Source organism: Meles meles, chromosome 6 (assembly GCF_922984935.1).
Source record: "Meles meles chromosome 6, mMelMel3.1 paternal haplotype, whole genome shotgun sequence".
Lineage (NCBI taxonomy): Eukaryota > Metazoa > Chordata > Mammalia > Carnivora > Mustelidae > Meles > Meles meles.
Window position 1 is genome coordinate 31974989 of NC_060071.1, and position 19181 is coordinate 31994169.

The 19181-nt window shown below is 37.8% G+C and overlaps 1 protein-coding gene and 1 pseudogene across 2 annotated transcripts in view; one reads left to right on the top strand and one right to left on the bottom strand.

The window, feature by feature from the left end:
- The window catches only part of SCAPER (S-phase cyclin A associated protein in the ER), a 514148-nt gene that overhangs the window by 243486 nt on the left and 251481 nt on the right, over positions 1-19181 (bottom strand). For both annotated transcript variants that reach the window (XM_046009648.1, XM_046009649.1), the window contains exon 23: positions 17622-17748. In XM_046009648.1, the coding sequence (XP_045865604.1) occupies positions 17622-17748 (127 nt within the window). The remainder of the gene's footprint in view (positions 1-17621; positions 17749-19181) is intronic.
- LOC123945198 lies at positions 16253-16389 on the top strand (annotated as a pseudogene).

Genomic DNA, 19181 nt, shown 5'->3' on the forward strand with positions numbered 1-19181 from the left:
GTCTTTTTTTTTTTTAAAGATTTATTTATTTGACAGATAGAGATTACAAGTAGGCAAGTAGGCAGAGAGGCAGGCAGAGAGAGAGAGAGAGGAGGAAGCAGGCTCCCAGCCAAGCAGAGAGCCCGATGCGGGGCTGGATCCCAGGACCCTGGGATCATGACCTGAGCCGAAGGCAGAGGCTTTAACCCGCTGAGCCACCCAGGCGCCCCCTTTGCCAGAGTCTTGAAGTAACAATTCCATTTTCCTTATACTCATCTTCAAATACATACTAGCTGAAGAAGGTATAAGAAACATTTTCATTTTACTTAGGACTACAGGTTATATTTGTCACCTTGTGTTAAAATATGGGTGTCCTATAAGCTATATACATTTATTTAGCAGCTGCCAAGAAATACATAACTTAAGAACATAATAATGTGAGAGGATTGAAATCAGAGGTTTCTATGACAGAATTTTTCAACTGCAGAATTCCAGCTGAAAATAAGAGAAGCAAAACCAAATGAAACCATGAAATTTGGAAGACAGGCAGTATCTAGCCAGACCTGAACACAATTTTCTGAATACAATTAGACTGAAAAAGCTCTCAGGGATGACTGGTTTATCTCCTCTGAGTCTAGGCATGTGTAAAACAGCCACAAACCTCAGCTGGCAAAAAAGCGGGAAAAAAAAAAGGGCAGGGTCAGGAAAAGCTTGTATGTTTCTACCTTCCACAGTTACTTGTTGGTGAAATTTTGCAAGATAAATTTCAAAAAACACTGAAACATGGCAGGGTTTACTAAAGGTATCAAAAAGTGATTTGACATCTATCTCTCAATTCAGTTCAAATTATGATTGCTGTCAGCCTCAGCATTATGATTTGCTTTTTCAGCTTCAAGAGAATTGCAGCTGAATCTCTATTTAAGTTTGGCAGGATTAAAAAAAAAGTCAGGAAAGGGAATTGGAAAAACTCCATGTCCAATCCATCTGCTTAAACTGTTTACTTACATTAACAGCATACAAATGTCTCAATGTCTCATGTTACTGATAAACCACAGAAAGCTTCTGGGATGCTGTTACTATCCAAATTCAAATGCAATGTTCATCATCACAGAGTAATGAGAAAAGTCAATGAAAATACAAATCATGCTCACTTGGACCAAATTTCATAAAATGGCACAAACAAAGAAAATTCCTCTGCATTTATAAGAATGTTTTAGAAACTCTTATTTGAAATAATTAAACATTTCTGCAACAAAAGGGTTCTTGGAGCATTTACTTTAACTTGAATTTTAAATGGAATTTCATTGTGAAACATGACAGACATACAGAAAAGTGAGAAAAACGAGAAAACATGTAAGTACAATTTGAAGAATAACTGTAATTTGAACATTGTATATCATTGCCATCTGGTCAAAAAAAGACTAGACACACTCAAGAAGCCACCTACATGAATCTTCCTGATCACATCTCCCTCCCAACTCTGAATAATCATTATCCTGATTTTTATGAGAAATATTTCCTGAGTCTTCCTTACAGTTTTCTCTTCTATGTGTATATTGCAAAGCCATATAGGTACTTTTGGCTATTCTTAGACTTTAAATAACTGGAAATGTAACAGTGTATGTATGTATGTTCACCTCTGTGTATATATATATACACATGCACATATATTCATACATGGTTTTTTTTTTTGGTGACTTGTTTTGCCCATGAAACATTCTGAGATACATCCATGTTGTTACCAATAGCTGTAGTTCATTTTTATTGTTGAATAATATTCTATTACACAAATGTACCATAACTTATATATTTAACTGTTAATGGATACTTGGGCTTTCTTCCATATTTGGTAATTATAAAAATGTCACTGAACATTTGTATATGTGTCTCCTGGTACATATATGCATTGCTGTCTTAGGGTGTAGACCTAGAAGGAAAATATGAAGCTCAGGCTTTAGTCAATAATAACAATATTTAGTAATAATTTTTAGTAATAATTATTTAGTCAATAATAACAAACTGCTTTCTAAAGTGGTAATACCAACTTATATAATCACAGTGTATGAGAGTTCCATTACTCTAGATCTTTGGCAATAGTTGGTATTTTCAGTCTTTAATTTTGCCATTCTGACAAGTGAATCAGAGCATCACACTACGTTTCTCATTTGGAATTTTTTACTACCAAAGAGATTGACTATCTTTGCATTTACTTACTGGCTACTTAGGCGTCTTTTGGAATGCCTATTAACCATTTTCCGACCAGCTGTTTATTTCTTTTCCTTTTTAACGTTAAGAATTCCTTATATAGGACGCCTGGGTGGCTCAGTCGGTTAAGCTGCAGCCTTTGGTTCAGGTCATGATCCCAGGGTCCTAGGATCCAGTGCTGCATCAGGCTCCTTGCTCAGCAGGGAGCCTGCTTCTCTCTCTGCCTCTGCCTGCCACTCTGCCTGCTTGTGCATGCTCTCTCTCTGACAAATAAATAAATAAAATCTTAAAAAAAAAAGAATTCTTTATATACTCTGGATTCCACTTCTTCATGAGTTATACAGATAAAGATTTTCTTCCACCATATTGTCTTTTAACTGTTTTTCTGGTATCTTTTGATGAATGAAAGTTCTGATTTTTAACTAAAATTTATCACTTCCCTATATAGCTAATTTCTCGTGTCCTTTTTTTGTTCTAGCAAAACCCCAAAGTTAAAATATTCTTTGTTATTGCCTAAAAGGTTGTTTTTACTTTTCACATTTAGGTCCATCTGAACTTAATTTTTTGATTATGATGTAAGGTGGGGTCAAGTTTTATTTATTTTTTTTTATTTTTTTTTCAGCGTAACAGTATTCATTGTTTTTGCACAACACCCAGTGCTACATGCAAAATGTGCCCTCCCTATTACCCACCACCTGTTCCCCCAACCTCCCACCCCTGCCCCTTCAAAACCCTCAGGTTGTTTTTCAGAGTCCATAGTCTCTTTTTTTTTTTTTCCTTTTTATTAATTTTTTCAGCGTAACAGTATTCATTCTTTTTGCACAACACCCAGTGCTCCATGCAAAACGTGCCCTCCCCATCACCCACCACCTGTTCCCCCAACCTCCCACCCCTGACCCTTCAAAACCCTCAGGTTGTTTTTCAGAGTCCATAGTCTCTTATGGTTCGCCTCCCCTCCCCAATGTCCATAGCCCCCTCCCCCTCTCCCAATCCCACCTCCCTCCAGCAACCCCCAGTTTGTTTTGTGAGATTAAGAGTCATTTATGGTTTGTCTCCCTCCCAATCCCATCTTGTTTCATTTATTCTTCTCCTATCCCCCTAACCCCCCATGTTGCTTCTCCATGTCCTCATATCAGGGAGATCATATGATAGTTGTCTTTCTCCGATTGACTTATTTCACTAAGCATGATACGCTCTAGTTCCATCCACGTCGTCGCAAATGGCAAGATTTCATTTCTTTTGATGGCTGCATAGTATTCCATTGTGTATATATACCACATATTCTTTTTTTTTTTTAATTTTTATTTTTTTATTTATTTGACAGAGAGAAATCACAACTAGGCAGAGAGGCAGGCAGAGAGAGAGAGGAGGAAGCAGGCTCCCCGTGGAGCAGAGAGCCCGACATGGGGCTCGATCCCAGGACCCCGGGATCATGACCCGAGCCAAAGGCAGAGGCTTTAACCCACTGAGCCACTCAGGCGCCCCACCACATCTTCTTTATCCATTCATCTGTTGATGGACATCTAGGTTCTTTCCACAGGTTGGCTATTGTAGACATTGCTGCTATAAACATTCGGGTACATGTGCCCCTTCAGATCACTATGTTTGTATCTTTAGGGTAAATACCCAGTAGTGCAATTGCTGGGTCATAGGGTAGTTCTATTTTCAACATTTTGAGGAACCTCCATGCTGTATTCCAGAGTGGTTGCACCAGCTTGCATTCCCACCAACAGTGGAGGAGGGTTCCCCTTTCTCCGCATCCTCGCCAGCATCTGTCATTTCCTGACTTGTTAATTTTAGCCATTCTGACTGGTGTGAGGTGATATCTCATTGTGGTTTTGATTTGTATTTCCCTGATGCCGAGTGACGTGGAGCACTTTTTCATGTGTCTGTTGGCCATCTGGATGTCTTCTTTGCAGAAATGTCTGTTCATGTCCTCTGCCCATTTCTTGATTGGATTGTTTGTTCTTTGGGTGTTGAGTTTGCTAAGTTCCTTATAGATTTTGGATACTAGCCCTTTATCTGATATGTCGTTTGCAAATATCTTCTCCCATTCTGTCAGTTGTGTTTTGGTTTTGTTAACTGTTTCATTTGCTGTGCAAAAGCTTTTGATCTTGATGAAATCCCAATAGTTCATTTTTACCCTTGCTTCCCTTGCCTTTGCCGTTGTTCCTAGGAAGGTGTTGCTACGGCTGAGGTCGAAGAGGTTGCTGCCTGCATTCTCCTCAAGGATTTTGATGGATTCCTTTCTCACATTGAGGTCCTTCATCCATTTGGAGTCTATTTTCGTGTGTGGTGTAAGGAAGTGGTCCAATTTCATTTTTCTGCATGTGGCGGTCCAATTTTCCCAACACCATTTATTGAAGAGGCTGTCTTTTTTCCACTGGACATTCTTTCCTGCTTTGTCGAAGATTAGTTGACCATAGAGTTGAGGGTCGATTTCTGGGCTCTCTATTCTGTTCCGTTGATCTATGTGTCTGTTTTTGTGCCAGTACCATGTTGTCTTGATGATGACAGCTTTGTAATAGAGCTTGAAGTCCGGAATTGTGATGCCACCAACTTTGGCTTTCTTTTTCAATATTCCTTTGGGTATTTGAGGTCTTTTCTGGTTCCATATAAATTTTAGGATTATTTGTTCCATTTCTTTGAAAAAAATGGATGGTATTTTGATAGGGATTGCATTAAATATGTAGATTGCTTTAGGTAGCATGGACATTTTCACAATATTTATTCTTCCAATCCAGGAGCATGGAACATTTTTCCATTTCTTTGTGTCTTCCTCCATTTCTTTCATGAGTACTTTATAATTTTCTGTGTATAGATTCTTAGCCTCTTTGGTTAGGTTTATTCCTAGGTATCTTATAGTTTTGGGTACAATTGTAAATGGGATTGACTCCTTAATTTCTCTTTCTTCTGTCTTGTTGTTGGTGTACAGAAATGCAACTGATGTCTGTGCATTGATTTTATATCCTGACACTTTACTGAATTCCTATACAAGTTCTAGCAGTTTTGGAGTGGAGTCTTTTGGGTTTTCCACATATAGTATCATATCATCTGCGAAGAGTGATAGTTTGACTTCTTCTTTGCCAATTTGGATGCCTTTAATTTCTTTTTGTTGTCTGATTGCTGAGGCCAGGACTTCTAGTACTATGTTGAATAGCAGTGGTGATAATGGACATCCCTGCCTTGTTCCTGACCTTAGCGGAAAAGCTTTCAGTTTTTCTCCATTGAGAATGGTATTTGCGGTGGGTTTTTCATAGATGGCTTTGATAATATTGACGTATGTGCCCTCTATCCCTACACTTTGAAGAGTTTTGATCAGGAAGGGATGCTGTACTTTGTCAAATGCTTTTTCAGCATCTATTGAGAGTATCATATGGTTCTTGTTCTTTCTTTTATTAATGTGTTCTATCACATTGATTGATTTGCGGATGTTGAACCAACCCTGCAGCCCTGGAATAAATCCCACTTGATCGTGGTGAATAATCCTTTTAATGTACTGTTGAATCCTATTGGCTAGTATTTTGGCGAGAATTTTTGCGTCTGTGTTCATCAAGGATATTGGTCTGTAGTTCTCTTTTTTGGTGGGATCCTTGTCTGGTTTTGGGATCAAGGTGATGCTGGCCTCATAAAATGAGTTTGGAAGTTTTCCTTCCGTTTCTATTTTTTGGAACAGTTTCAGGAGAATAGGAATGAGTTCTTCTTTAAATGTTTGGTAGAATTCCCCTGGGAAGCCGTCTGGCCCTGGGCTTTTGTTTGTTTGGAGATTTTTGATGACTGTTTCAATCTCCTTACTGGTTATGGGCCTGTTCAGGTTTTCTATTTCTTCCTGGTTCAGTTGTGGTAGTTTATATGTCTCTAGGAATGCATCCATTTCTTCCAGATTGTCCAATTTGTTGGCGTAGAGTTGCTCATAGTATGTTCTTATAATTGTCTGTATTTCTTTGGTGTTAGTTGTGATCTCTCCTCTTTCATTCATGATTTTATTGATTTGGGTCCTTTCTCTTTTCTTTTTGATGAGTCTGGCCAGGGGTTTATCAATCTTATTGATTCTTTCAAAGAACCAGCTCCTAGTTTCATTGATTTTTTCTATTGTTTTTTTGGTTTCTATTTCATTGATTTCTGCTCTGATCTTTATGATTTCTCTTCTCCTGCTGGGTTTAGGGTTTCTTTCTTGTTCTTTCTCCAGCTCCTTTACGTGTAGGGTTAGGTTGTGTACTTGAGACCTTTCTTGTTTCTTGAGAAAGGCTTGTACCGCTATATATTTTCCTCTCAGGACTGCCTTTGCTGTGTCCCACAGATTTTGAACTGTTGTGTTTTCATTATCATTTGTTTCCATGAATTTTTTCAGTTCTTCTTTAATTTCCTGGTTGACCCATTCATTCTTTAGAAGGATGCTGTTTAGTCTCCATGTATTTGGGTTCTTTCCAGCTTTCCTCTTGTGATTGAGTTCTAGCTTCAGAGCATTGTGGTCTGAAAATATGCAGGGAATGATCCCAATCTTTTGATACCGGTTGAGACCTGATTTGTGACCCATGATGTGATCTATTCTGGAGAAGGTTCCATGTGCCCTAAGAAGCATGTGTATTCTGTTGCTTTGGGATGAAATGTTCTGAATATATCTGTGATGTCCATCTGGTCCAGTGTGTCATTTAAGGCCTTTATTTCCTTATTGATCTTTTGCTTGGATGATCTGTCCATTTCAGTGAGGGGAGTGTTAAAGTCCCCTACTATTATTGTATTATTATTGATGTGTTTCTTTGATTTTGTTATTAATTGGTGGATATAGTTGGCTGCTCCCACGTTAGGGGCATAGATATTGAAAATTGTTAGATCTTCTTGTTGGACAGACCCTTTGAGTAGGATATAGTGTCCTTCCTCATCTCTTATTATAGTCTTTGGCTTAAAATCTAATTGATCTGATATAAGTATTCCCACCCCAGCTTTCTTCCGATGCCCATTAGCATGGTAAATTGTTTTCCACCCCCTCACTTTAAGTCTGGAGGTGTCTTCACATCTAAAATGAGTTTCTTGTAGGCAACATACTGATGGGTTTTGTTTTTTTATCCATTCTGATACCCTGTGTCTTTTGAGTGGGGCATTTAGCCCATTAACATTCAGGGTTAACAATTGAGAGACATGAATTTAGTGCCATTATTAGCCCGTAAGGTGACTGTTACTGTATATTGTCTCTGTACCTTTCTGATCTACTACTTTTAGGCTCTCTCTTTGCTTAGAGGACCCCTTTCAATATTTCCTGTAGAGCTGGTTTGGTGTTTGCAAATTCTTTCAGTTTTTGTTTGTCCTGGAAGCTTTTGATCTCTCCTTCTATTTTCAATGATAGCCTAGCTGGATAGAGTATTCTTGGCTGCATGGTTTTCTCGTTGAGTGCTCTGAATATATCATGCCAGCTCTTCCTGGCCTGCCAGGTCTCTGTGGATAAGTCTGAGGCCAATCTAATATTTTTACCATTGTATGTTACAGACTTCTTTTCCCGGGCTGCTTTCAGGATTTTCTCTTTGTCACTAAGACTTGTAAATTTTACTATTAGGTGACGGGGTGTGGACCTATTCTTGTTGACTTTGAGGGGGGTTCTCTGCATCTCCTGGATTTTGATGCTTGTTCCCTTTGCCATATTAGGGAAATTCTCTCCAATAATTCTCTCCAATAGACCTTCTGCTCCCCTCTCTGTTTCTTCTTCTTCTGGAATCCCAATTATTCTAATGTTGTTTCGTCTTATGGTGTCACTTATCTCTCGAATTCTCCCCTCCTGGTCCAGTAGCTGTTTGTCCCTCTTTTGCTCGGCTTCCTTATTCTCTGTCATTTGGTCTTCTATATCACTAATTCTTTCTTCTGCCTCATTTATCCTAGCAGTGAGAGCCTCCATTTTTTTTTTTTTGAGAGCCTCCATTTTTGATTGCACCTCATTAATAGCTTTTTTGATTTCAACTTGGTTAGATTTTAGTTCTTTAATTTCTCCAGAAAGGGCTTTTATATCTCCAGAGAGGGTTTCTCTAATATCTTCCATGCCTTTTTCGAGCCCGGCTAGAATGTTCAGAATCGTCATTCTGAACTCTTGATCTGACATATTACCAATGTCTGTGTTGATTAGGTCCCTAGCCTTCGGTACTGTCTCTTGTTCTTTTGTTTGTGGTGATTTTTTCCGCCTTGTCATTTTGTCCAGATAAGAGGATATGAAGGAGCAAATAAAATACTAAAAGGGTGGCAAAGACCCCAGAAAAATGCGCTGTAACCAAATGAGAAGAGACCCCAAATTGTCGGGGGGAGAAAGGGGATAAAAAGAGGTTCAGAAAAAAAAAAAGAAAAAAATTTAAAAAATAAAACAAATAAAGAAAAAATATAAAAAAGAAAGAAAAAATTTATATATTTAGATAAACTAATCAAAAAACATTAAAAAAGAAAAGGGTAAAAGTTTTAAAAAATTTAGCAGAAGAAGAAAAAAGAAAAAAAATTGAAAAAAGAAAAAAAAAATTGAAGTAGCCGCAAGACTAAAGAATCATGGGGAGAAAGCCATGAGTTCCGTGCTTTGCTTTCTCCTCCTCTGGAATTGGGCTGCTGTATTAGGAATGGAACCTACTTTCCTTGATAGATGAACTTCGTCCTGGCTGGATATTTTGTTGATCTTCTGGGGGAGGGGCCTGTTGTAGTGTCTCTCAAGTGTCTTTGCCCGAGGCGGGATTGCACCGCCCTTACCGGCGGCCGGACTAAGTAATCGGCTCGGGTTCGCTTTTGGGAGCTTCTGTTCCCTGAACGCTTTCCGTAGAGTTCTAGAGGACGGGAATGAAAATGGCGGCCTCCCAGTCTCCGGCCCGGAGGAGCCGAGAGCCTGGGGCCCCACTCCTCAGTGCGCCCCCAGAGGAGAGCGCCCAATCACTCCCGTATCCCCAGCCTCCAGCCGCGCTCCGAGCTCACCCAGCCCGCGACCAGTTCAAGGTAACCCCGAGCTGAGAGTTCAGTCCTCGGCTCTGTCTCTGCAGCCGGCTTCTCCGTTCTAATACCTGCGAGCTCTGTGACACTCCGACACCCCCGATCCTTCTGTGACTCTGCGGGACCTGGTGCCACGCTGACCTCGCGTGGGCTTCACCCTGGTTTAGCCTCTGGAGCAATGTCCCTCAGTGGAACAGACTTTTAAAAGTCCTGATTTTATGCTCCGTTGCTCCACCGCTTGCCGGGAGCCGGCCCCTCCCCCCGCGGTCTATCTTCCCGTCGTTTTAGATTCACTTCTCCGCCAGTCCTACCTTTCAGAAAGTGGTTGATTTTCTGTTTCTAGAGTTGCTGTTCTTCTTCTCTTCGATCTCCCGTTGGATTTGTAGGTGTTTGCAATGTTTAGATAAGCTATGGAGCTGATCTCCTGCTACCTGCTACCTGATGTAGTCTCAGCCTGCTACTTCTCCGCCATCTTGACTCCACTCCCCTCAAGTTTTATTTTTAAGAGGATATTCAATCATTAGAGCAACATTTACAAAAGGGACCATATTTTCCCCTAATGTTTTACCATGTTTCCTTTTTCTATATATACATAAAAAACTGCCTCCCATTCTTCATTAAGCATACTATATATGAATTTAATTAAGTATGTTCCATTCTTCGTTTCTGCCATCTTTGTTCCAACAATACATTATTTTAACTACTGCAACTTTATAGTAAGTTCTGATACCTGGTAGAGCAAATCTTCTCATATTATTATTTTTTCAACAGTGTCTTGGCCATTATTAGTTCTTTGAAATTGTGTATTTTAATTTTAGAATCTGCATTGCAATTTCCAGAAAATAAAGTTTCAATTGCAAAATATAAAGAATTTTCATTCCGAATGCACTAAATCTACAAATCAATTTGTGGTGAAAAGGTATATTTCTATAGTGAGGGTGCCAATCCATGAACATGATTTATTTACTCCTAGATACTTAATATTTTGTTGATGATATAAATAAGATTGATTATTTTTACAAGATTGATTTTTTATATACTGTTGTTGTATCCTAGACTTTTTAAACTTATTAGTTTATGAAATTAGCTACATTTTTATTTTAGATACAATCTGTGAGTTAAAGAAATTGTATTCTATTCTTTGTTTACAATGATGAATTGACTTGATGCTGAACTTATCAAATGCTTCCGCTGGGTCTTTTGAGATGCTCACATCTTTTTCTCTTTTCGCCTATTAATATGATAACTCTGACTGACTTTCCAGTGTTAAATCAACTTGAATACCTTGAATAATTCCAATTCTGTTGTGATATACTATTCTTCGTATACATTCCAAGATTTTGTTTGCCAAAAATTTGTTAAGGAATTTTGAATTAAGTTCATGAATGAGATTGGCTTATAATTTGATTTCCTCCAGTTTCATGATGATGTGTTTAGGTGTAGATTTCTTTTTTATTTTCACTGTTTGGGCTTTATTGGGTTTCTTGAATCTCTGGGTTGATTTGTAAAGTTTTAGAAAGTTCTAAATGAGAATCACTTCAGGTACTGCTTCTGCCTTTTTCTCTCCTCTCTTCCTGAATAATTATACATAAATTAAAAACCTTACTATATTTGATACGCTTCTTCTATTCTTTTCTGTATTTTTCATATATTCTTTCCATGTTTTAGTCTTAGGACTTAGAATATACTTATTTTCTCTTCAGTGGGTTTATTTTACTGTTACATGATGTATAGTTTTCTTAATTTTGATTACCAAAACATTTAGTTCTTGAATTTCTATTTTCTTTCAAATGTGCTATACCTTTTAAAAAATGGTTAATACTTACATTCGTGAACATAGCAAGCATAGCCCCACTGGTCTGTTTCCACTGATTTTTATCCATGTTACCTTGTCCCTTTATATGGTTAACTACTTTTCTCTGTCAGACACTGTATTTGAAACTTATTTTGTCGAAATAATTGAGACTTAGGTTGATCTTATCTTTCTTCACAATAGATTTCCCATTTGCTTCTGTTAGGCACCTGGGGTATTAGCAATCCAAGATCACTTTTTTTTTTCCCCAACAACTCTTTTTTTTTTTTTTTTTTTCCCCAGCCACCCAGATGATCTGAAGTTAAGCTGTGGTCTGTGCAATGACTGGCATACTTCCAATCTACCCTTGACAGTCCTAGACTACAACACTTTCTAAAAAAATTTTTTAACTATTTTTTTATTTTTTTAATAAACATATAATGTATTTATATCCCCAGGGGTACAGGTCTGGGTTTACACACTTCATAGCACTCACCATAGCACATAACCTCCCCAATGTCCATAACCCCACCCCCCTCTCCCAACCCCCTTCCCCCCAGCAACCCTCAGATTGTTTTGTGAGATTAAGAGTCCCTTTTGGTTTGTCTCCCTCCTGATCCCACCTTGTTTCATTTATTCCTCTCCTACCCCCCAACCCCCGATGCTGCATCTCCACTTCCTCATATCAGGGAGATCATATGATAATTGTCTTTCTCCGACTGACTTATTTCACTAAGCATGATACCCTCTAGTTCCATCCACATCATCGCAAATGGCAAGATTTCATTTCTTTTGATGGCTGCATAGTATTCCATTGTGTATATATACCACATCTTCTTTATCTATTCATCTGTTGATGGATATCTAGGTTCTTTCCATAGTTTGGCTATTGTAGACATTGCTGCTATAAACATTCGGGTGCACATGCCCCTTCGGATCACTACGTTTGTATCTTTGGGGTAAAAACCCAGTAGTGCTATTGCTGGGTCATAGGGTAGTTCTATTTTCAACATTTTGAGAAACCTCCATGCTGTTTTCCAGAGTGGTTGTACCAGCTTGCATTCCCACCAACAGTGGAGGAGGGTTCCCCTTTCTCCACATCCTCGCCAGCATCTGTCATTTCCTGACTTGTTAATTTTAGCCATTCTGACTGGTGTGAGGTGATATCTCATTGTGGTTTTGATTTGTATTTCCCTGATGCCGAGTGACGTGGAGCTCTTTTTCATGTGTCTGTTGGCCATCTGGATGTCTTCTTTGCAGAAATGTCTGTTCATGTCCTCTGCCCATTTCTTGATTGGATTATTTATTTTTTGGGTGTTGAGTTTGCTAAGTTCTTTATAGATTTTGGACACTAGCCCTTTATCTGATATGTCATTTGCAAATATCTTCTCCCATTCTGTCAGTTGTGTTTTGGTTTTGTTAACTGTTTCATTTGCTGTGCAAAAGATTTTGATCTTGATGAAATCCCAATAGTTCATTTTTGCCCTTGCTTCCCTTGCCTTTGGCGATGTTCCGAGGAAGATGTTGCTGCGTCTGAGGTTGAAGAGGTTGTTGCCTGTGTTCTCCTGAAGGATTTTGATGGATGGATTCCTTTCTCACGTTGAGGTCCTTCATCCATTTGGAGTCTATTTTCGTGTGTGGTGTAAGGAAATGGTCCCGTTTCATTTTTCTGCATGTGGCTGTCCAATTTTCCCAACACCATTTATTGAAGAGGCTGTCTTTTTTCCACTAGACATTCTTTCCTGCTTTGTTGAAGATTAGTTGACCATAGAGTTGAGCGTCTATTTCTGGCTCTCTATTCTGTTCCGTTGATCTATGTGTCTGTTTTTGTGCCAGTACCATGTTGTCTTGATGATGACAGCTTTGTAATAGAGCTTGAAGTCCGGAATTGTGATGCCACCAACTTCGGCTTTCTTTTTCAATATTCCTTTGGCTATTCGAGGTCTTTTCTGGTTCCATATAAATTTTAGGATTATTTGTTCCATTTCTTTGAAAAAAATGGATGGTATTTTGATAGGGATTGCATTAAATGTGTAGATTGCTTTAGGTAGCATAGACATTTTCACAATATTTGTTCTTCTAATCCATGAGCATGGAACATTTTTCCATTTCTTTGTGTCTTCAGTTTCTTTCATGAGTACTTTATAGTTTTCTGAGTATAGATTCTTAGCCTCTTTGGTTAGGTGTATTCCTAGGTATCTTATAATTTTGGGTGCAATTGTAAACGGGATTGATTTCTTAATTTCTCTTTCTTCTGTCTTGTTGTTGGTGTAGAGAAATGCAACTGATTTTTGTGCATTGATTTTATATCCTGACACTTTACTAAATTCCTGTACAAGTTCTAGCAGTTTTGGAGTGGAGTCTTTTGGGTTTTCCACATATCTTAGCATCCAAATTGGCAAAGAAGAAGTTAAACTATCACTCTTTGCAGACTACAACACTTTTAATCCACCAGTTTTGCAATAATGTCAAAAATATTACTCTGCTTCTTATCCACTTCTTTTGGATCACCAATTGTACCCAGCCCCAAAGTGCCTTGTTTCCAGATCTCAGCCCAGTAATTCTTTACTATTTTGTTAGCAATTCAGTTCCAGTTTATATTTTGTCTAGCTTTATTAATTGGCATCAGTAGAACTATTCTGATTTACATACTCTGTCCATATGTGTAGATATTTTCAATCCTTTTATTTCCTTAGAAGATAAAAATCATAGTTTTATAATCTGTAACTGGTATTTACAAAGACTTGCAATTCTAGTTTCTGCTTGTTATAACTCATAATGATTTATTTACTTTTGCACACCTTTTTTTTTTTGGCTGTGGCTATCTGTTCTTGTAAAATTATTTGACAGAAATGATCTAAGGCCCAGGATTAAAGGTGTCTTCTTTAAGTGAGGACTTGCATTTCCTTCTGCCAAGTATCTAGGGATACCACTAATCAATCTGGGACTACTTCAGATTCAATTCACCATTTGAAATGATACAGGTGATGTGAGTTTGGGCTGAAAGTCTACTCCAGGGCTGGATTATAGTTATAACTTCTGCACTATGCCATAGCATTTTCTTTGCAGTCTCTAAGAATGAGGTAAGTCGGTTCATGATTATATCACAGAATAGGTTATGGTGGTCTTATCTCTGTAAACAGAAAACCTATTAGATATCATACCTTAGGCAACCCTTAAGCTTTTACTTTTCTTCCCTACCCCATGGGGCTTGCAAATCATAAGTCTTGGGGGATTCAGTTATAACTGAATACAACTTCCTAAATTCTTTTTTCTTGGGGGGGGCGCAATTCTTCAATTTTTTCTTAGCAATTTGATGTTTTTAAGAAAGTTACTTTAAATTTTTCCCAGTATTTTTTAATCATTTAATTAGGTTATAATGTTAAACAAGTATTTAACACAATTTGCCAATCATTCATGATACAAATAGAAACTCAAGCCAATTTGTCAATGTGATAAACAGCATCTAAGGAAGACCTATAGCTGATGAGAGGCCTAACTTTGAAATACTCAACATTGTCTCCCTAAGACCAGAGTAACACAATGATGTCTCTTCTTACCACTTCTACCCAACACTGTAATGGAGGTGCTAGCCATTGCAGTTAGTCAAGAGAAACAAATAAAGAGGCATAAAAATGGGACATAAAAACCAGCATTTTTAGATGTTTTTGTTGGTAGAGTGGGTGCAAGTTCCCCAGACCATTGTATTTCTTGCAGAATTGGGTGGAGTTCATTAAAAACTGTAACATATACAACACAGCTTACAGGCTTATTTCTAAACAGAATCAGAGAACCTGAAAAGTAAGAAGGGACCTGACACAAATGGTAAGTACTAATAGGCATGTTTCCACAGTTCCCTGATCTTTCATTACAAGAGTGTTTTTGTGCATCACAAAGTTTAACCTGCTATCTCTAAAGTAGTTCTCAGAATTCCAGGAGAAGTATCTAAGGAAAACTGTATAAACTCTATCAAAGCATTAACAAAAAGCATCAGTGTGTTGAGATCTCAATTAAGAAGGTAAAGACCTCGGGGCGCCTGGGTGGCTCAGTGGGTTAAAGCCCAGCCTTCGGCTCAGGTCACGATCCCAGGGTCCTGAGATCGAGCCCCACATCGGGCTCCCTGCTCATCAGGGAGCCAAAAAAAAAAAAAAAAGAAGGTAAAGACCTCAAGATTCATCTCTCACCATTCCTCAGGGAGTGCTTGCCCAAGTTCTACCAGGCCCACCCTTGTCACTTCTAGGCTATCTTCAATTCCTTCACTGGGTACTTTGGCTCTAATGATTTTCTTACTCCAGGCAGTTTTCCAAACAAAAACGAATGGTTATTTACAATTCCTAAACTGAAATCATAAATATCAGCTGAATTACACTAAAATGTCAGTATAACTCTATGAACAGAATTCCACATAAAGTGAGTCTGTCTTGGCTAGGTAAAAGGGATTTTAGTTATAAAAATAGCAAAAGGATCTTACTGTAGTTAAGTTTAGACTCTCAGGTGGTCCTGCAGTGTATACTCTGAGGACAGCTTTACAGCAAGGCTTCTGACACAGACCATTTAGACCAGGAGCCAGACTACATTTTTCTCCCCAAAATTATAAGGAATCAGTGGTATTCCAGTAAATTGCCCCTTTGTGAATGAAATAACTTTACTTAGATTTTCATACCGAATACTTTTCTTATACAGATCATTTTACTTTTTCCTCAAAAATTCTCTGATTACTTCAATATAAAACAATATTCATGAGATAAAGTGCACATAGTGGTATCTTCAAGTAACTCCCTTTTAGTTCAACGTATAAGTACCCGTTATAAAAATAATCGGTGCTAATTTTTAAAATAGAGATTTTGTCCAAGGTATACCAAATCTCCAAACACTCCCACCTAGCACATGTCTGAACTCTGACACTCTGAAAGGGATGTGTTCCACAGAACTGACTCTTTGTGGCTCTGCCACAATGCCTCAGTGAAAATGCTGCTTTCATTTCCTACAGAGGACTGTACAGTCTGACGCCAAAATGCAGCTGAACACCATCTTGTGAATATGCCTGAGAATCCAGTAATTCCACCCCTGAGGTGTATGCCCTAGACAAGAGCAATGATTCTCAAAATATGATGCTTGGACCAGCAGCATCAGTATCACCGGTGAAATAAAAATTCTTCAGACCCATTGCAGAACTAATGAATCAGAAACCCAAGGTGGGCTGTGTTTTATCAAGTCCTAATGATTCTGATGTAGACTAAAGTCTGAGACTCCCCACTTTGGAGAAATTTGTTCATTTGCTCTGATACAAGAATGCTGCAGCAGCACTGTCTCTAACTGCTCAGTTTCATCGCTTCTTGGCCTTTTGGCTAAGATCAAGTGTATTATCTGTTCTTATCAGTCTAACTGCTCAGTTTCTTTTCTCTCTCACATACACAAACTGATACACATTTCAACTCTGACTGAATTCAAATCTGGAAAACAATGTCCATGTCAGGAAAATGGATTAAAAAACTGTATTATTAACACAATGAAGTACTCAATCACAATAGAGAAAATAAATGAAAAACATACATTTATAAGCCTAAATAAAACTTAGAATCATAATTTTGATTGAAAAAAATCATAGAAGTCTACAGTATGATATTTTATAAAGGTCAAATATAAGCAAAACTAAATAATATATTACTTAATACATCTGAAATGTGATAAAGAGAAAGGCTATTAAAAAACAAAGAAAAGATACCCCTTTAATACCGTATAGTATTTCCTTCAAAGGGAGCAGCGACGGGAATGGGGGTGGAAGAATCATACTAGGAACCACAGGTGTACTGGGAACAGTCCAGTTTTTAAGTTGGGTGGTGAATTCACAGCTGTTCATTAAATTTAGGTTATTTTTATCACTACATTCTTTTGTGTATCTCAAATATTATAAATTTAAACCCAGAAAACAAAAAACAAAAAAAAATGCAGGTAATAAACAAAGATGGCCATTATATCAAATGGAAAAATTAGAAACCAACTAAGTGATATAAATTGCATAAATTGTGATATGTTCATTTGGCTACAAGGAAGTTTTAAAGACATGAGAAAAAATTTATGATAAAATCAGCCAGATAAAATTATGTGAGAAATGTACAATAAAACGTAAGAAGAAAATACAATAAAATGTCAACAGTGGGTTCTATAGGGAGTTAACTTCATTGTGCATTGAAATTTTTCTATATTGAATAATAAATATTTTAGATATCATTAAGAATTTTTTAACTATCACAAGAACATTTACTGTCTCTAAGTCACTAAAGAAAACTGCCAAATTTTCTGTTGGCAACTGTAAGGAAATTGGTGCTTTGCAGAAATCTGGTTGTGATTCATGAGTTCCATAATTCAAAGTTTTATGTTTTCTGCCATAAAATTGTATACTTTCATTACTGTGATTCCATTTAAAATAATTTTGTTTTTGTTTGTATGGGGAAAAATATGATTGAGCCAATGATCATATTTTTGCTATTGAGGATTTCAATTAAAATGACTGAAAACAACATCAGTTTAATTAAGGAAAGGAAAAAAAAAACATTGATCAGTGGTTGACCAGGTTTTGGAAACACAGACGAAATGCATAAATGAGAGTCAGCCTTATAGTCCTATGTATGCCCTGTCACAGTGAGAAAGAATCACAAAGATTAAGGCCAAGCAAGGCAAGAGATTAGTTACATACCTTTTTTTCCAAAATTCTAGTGATCTCGCCTAGGGTCCGATCTAAAGCAGAAACTTTATTGTTTGCCCATGAGCCACTGTCTTGTACTTGTAGTTGTTTTAGAAGATCTTTAGCTAATCGCTGAAGCCTTCAAAATAAAATGAAAGGGAAGAATGACTTTAACGAATTAGACTATAATATTTCATTTTCCTCAACGTTTTGAGACAAAAGTTACTTTCATTATTGTATTAGAAACTGCTTCACAGAGCAGCTCTGAGGAGGAAAAAACAAACCACTAATCAGGTTGATATTACTTAAATTCATGAATATCGACCTCGTCCTCATGGCACAAAACAGAACTAGAGGACGGTAGATTAGCTAAAACAACAGCTACCATCAGTTGCTTTTTGGCACTTAAACTAGAACAGAACTGCAGATGGGGAGAAGGTGAGACTATGCGGGCAGAGAAAATGAGTATAAGAAACTCTGGGTTTTCATATTTTGATTTAAATCTTCAAGGTAGACTTGGATATCATGTTGTAAGCATTGAAAACTCTCAAAATGTCAAACTCCCCATGTTTCAGTTTACAAGCCATTTGGGGATTGCCTGCCACTGATGATGTCATTTACTTAGGCAACGGAGCAATTATTTGCTTTTCACCAGGAAATAACACACATTACTTAGACTGTGGGATTCATTCGTGAGTGAAGTATGTGTAATATTTCTTTGTAGCCCTTCCTTCTTCTGTTTTATATACCTTATTCTGAGCAGTCCTCTCCTTTCCACTTATTTGCTTAAGTAGCCCACCAACAAATATTCACCAGACATACTCCCAGACCTCTCTACTTCTCCCCTACACATCACTCCCCTGCTGTCTCACTTCCATTTTTACCTATGATAGATTCTGTAGGCCATCATTATAGTCACTTTCTGGCAAGCATGCTCCATTCCCTCTCTGCTGTTCTGTTTGTTACTCCTACTAGTCAAACCCCAGCAGTGGTAATAGTCACTAATGTTTAACTCTTTCTGTAGGCACCATTCTCAGTGTCTTGATGTATTAATTTAGTTGGCTGGATAATGAACATCTGCCAGCCTTTTCCATCTCTGATCTTGGTATGACCACACATTCAGGATCTTAGTGAATCCATCTAGCATCCTCACTCTCCAACTCTCCACAAAGACTTGCTTCATATGTTATTCATTCTCTTCAAAACTCCATCACTTCCTTTCCCCTCTTGCTTTCAAAAAAAGATCTTACACTTCAGAATGAAAATGGAACTACTGGAACAGGAAAATCCTCACTTTCTGCCACAAAATCTACAAACCTATTTGCATTTCAGCCATACCTTCCTTTGTTTCTCCTGTTACAATCAAGGAAGACTAATTCCTCCTATGTAGGGCTAATCCTGCCACACAGCATCTATGTACATGAAGTCCTTCTATCAAAATCACCCTCTTCTTCCCCTTCAGTGTCCTTGAAAACACTCTTCTTTCATTCCTTCTGAGATGCTTTCCTCAACTCCACATTATCTAGAAAATTTCTACTTATCCCTGAGTTTTCAGCTCAGACATTGCTTTTT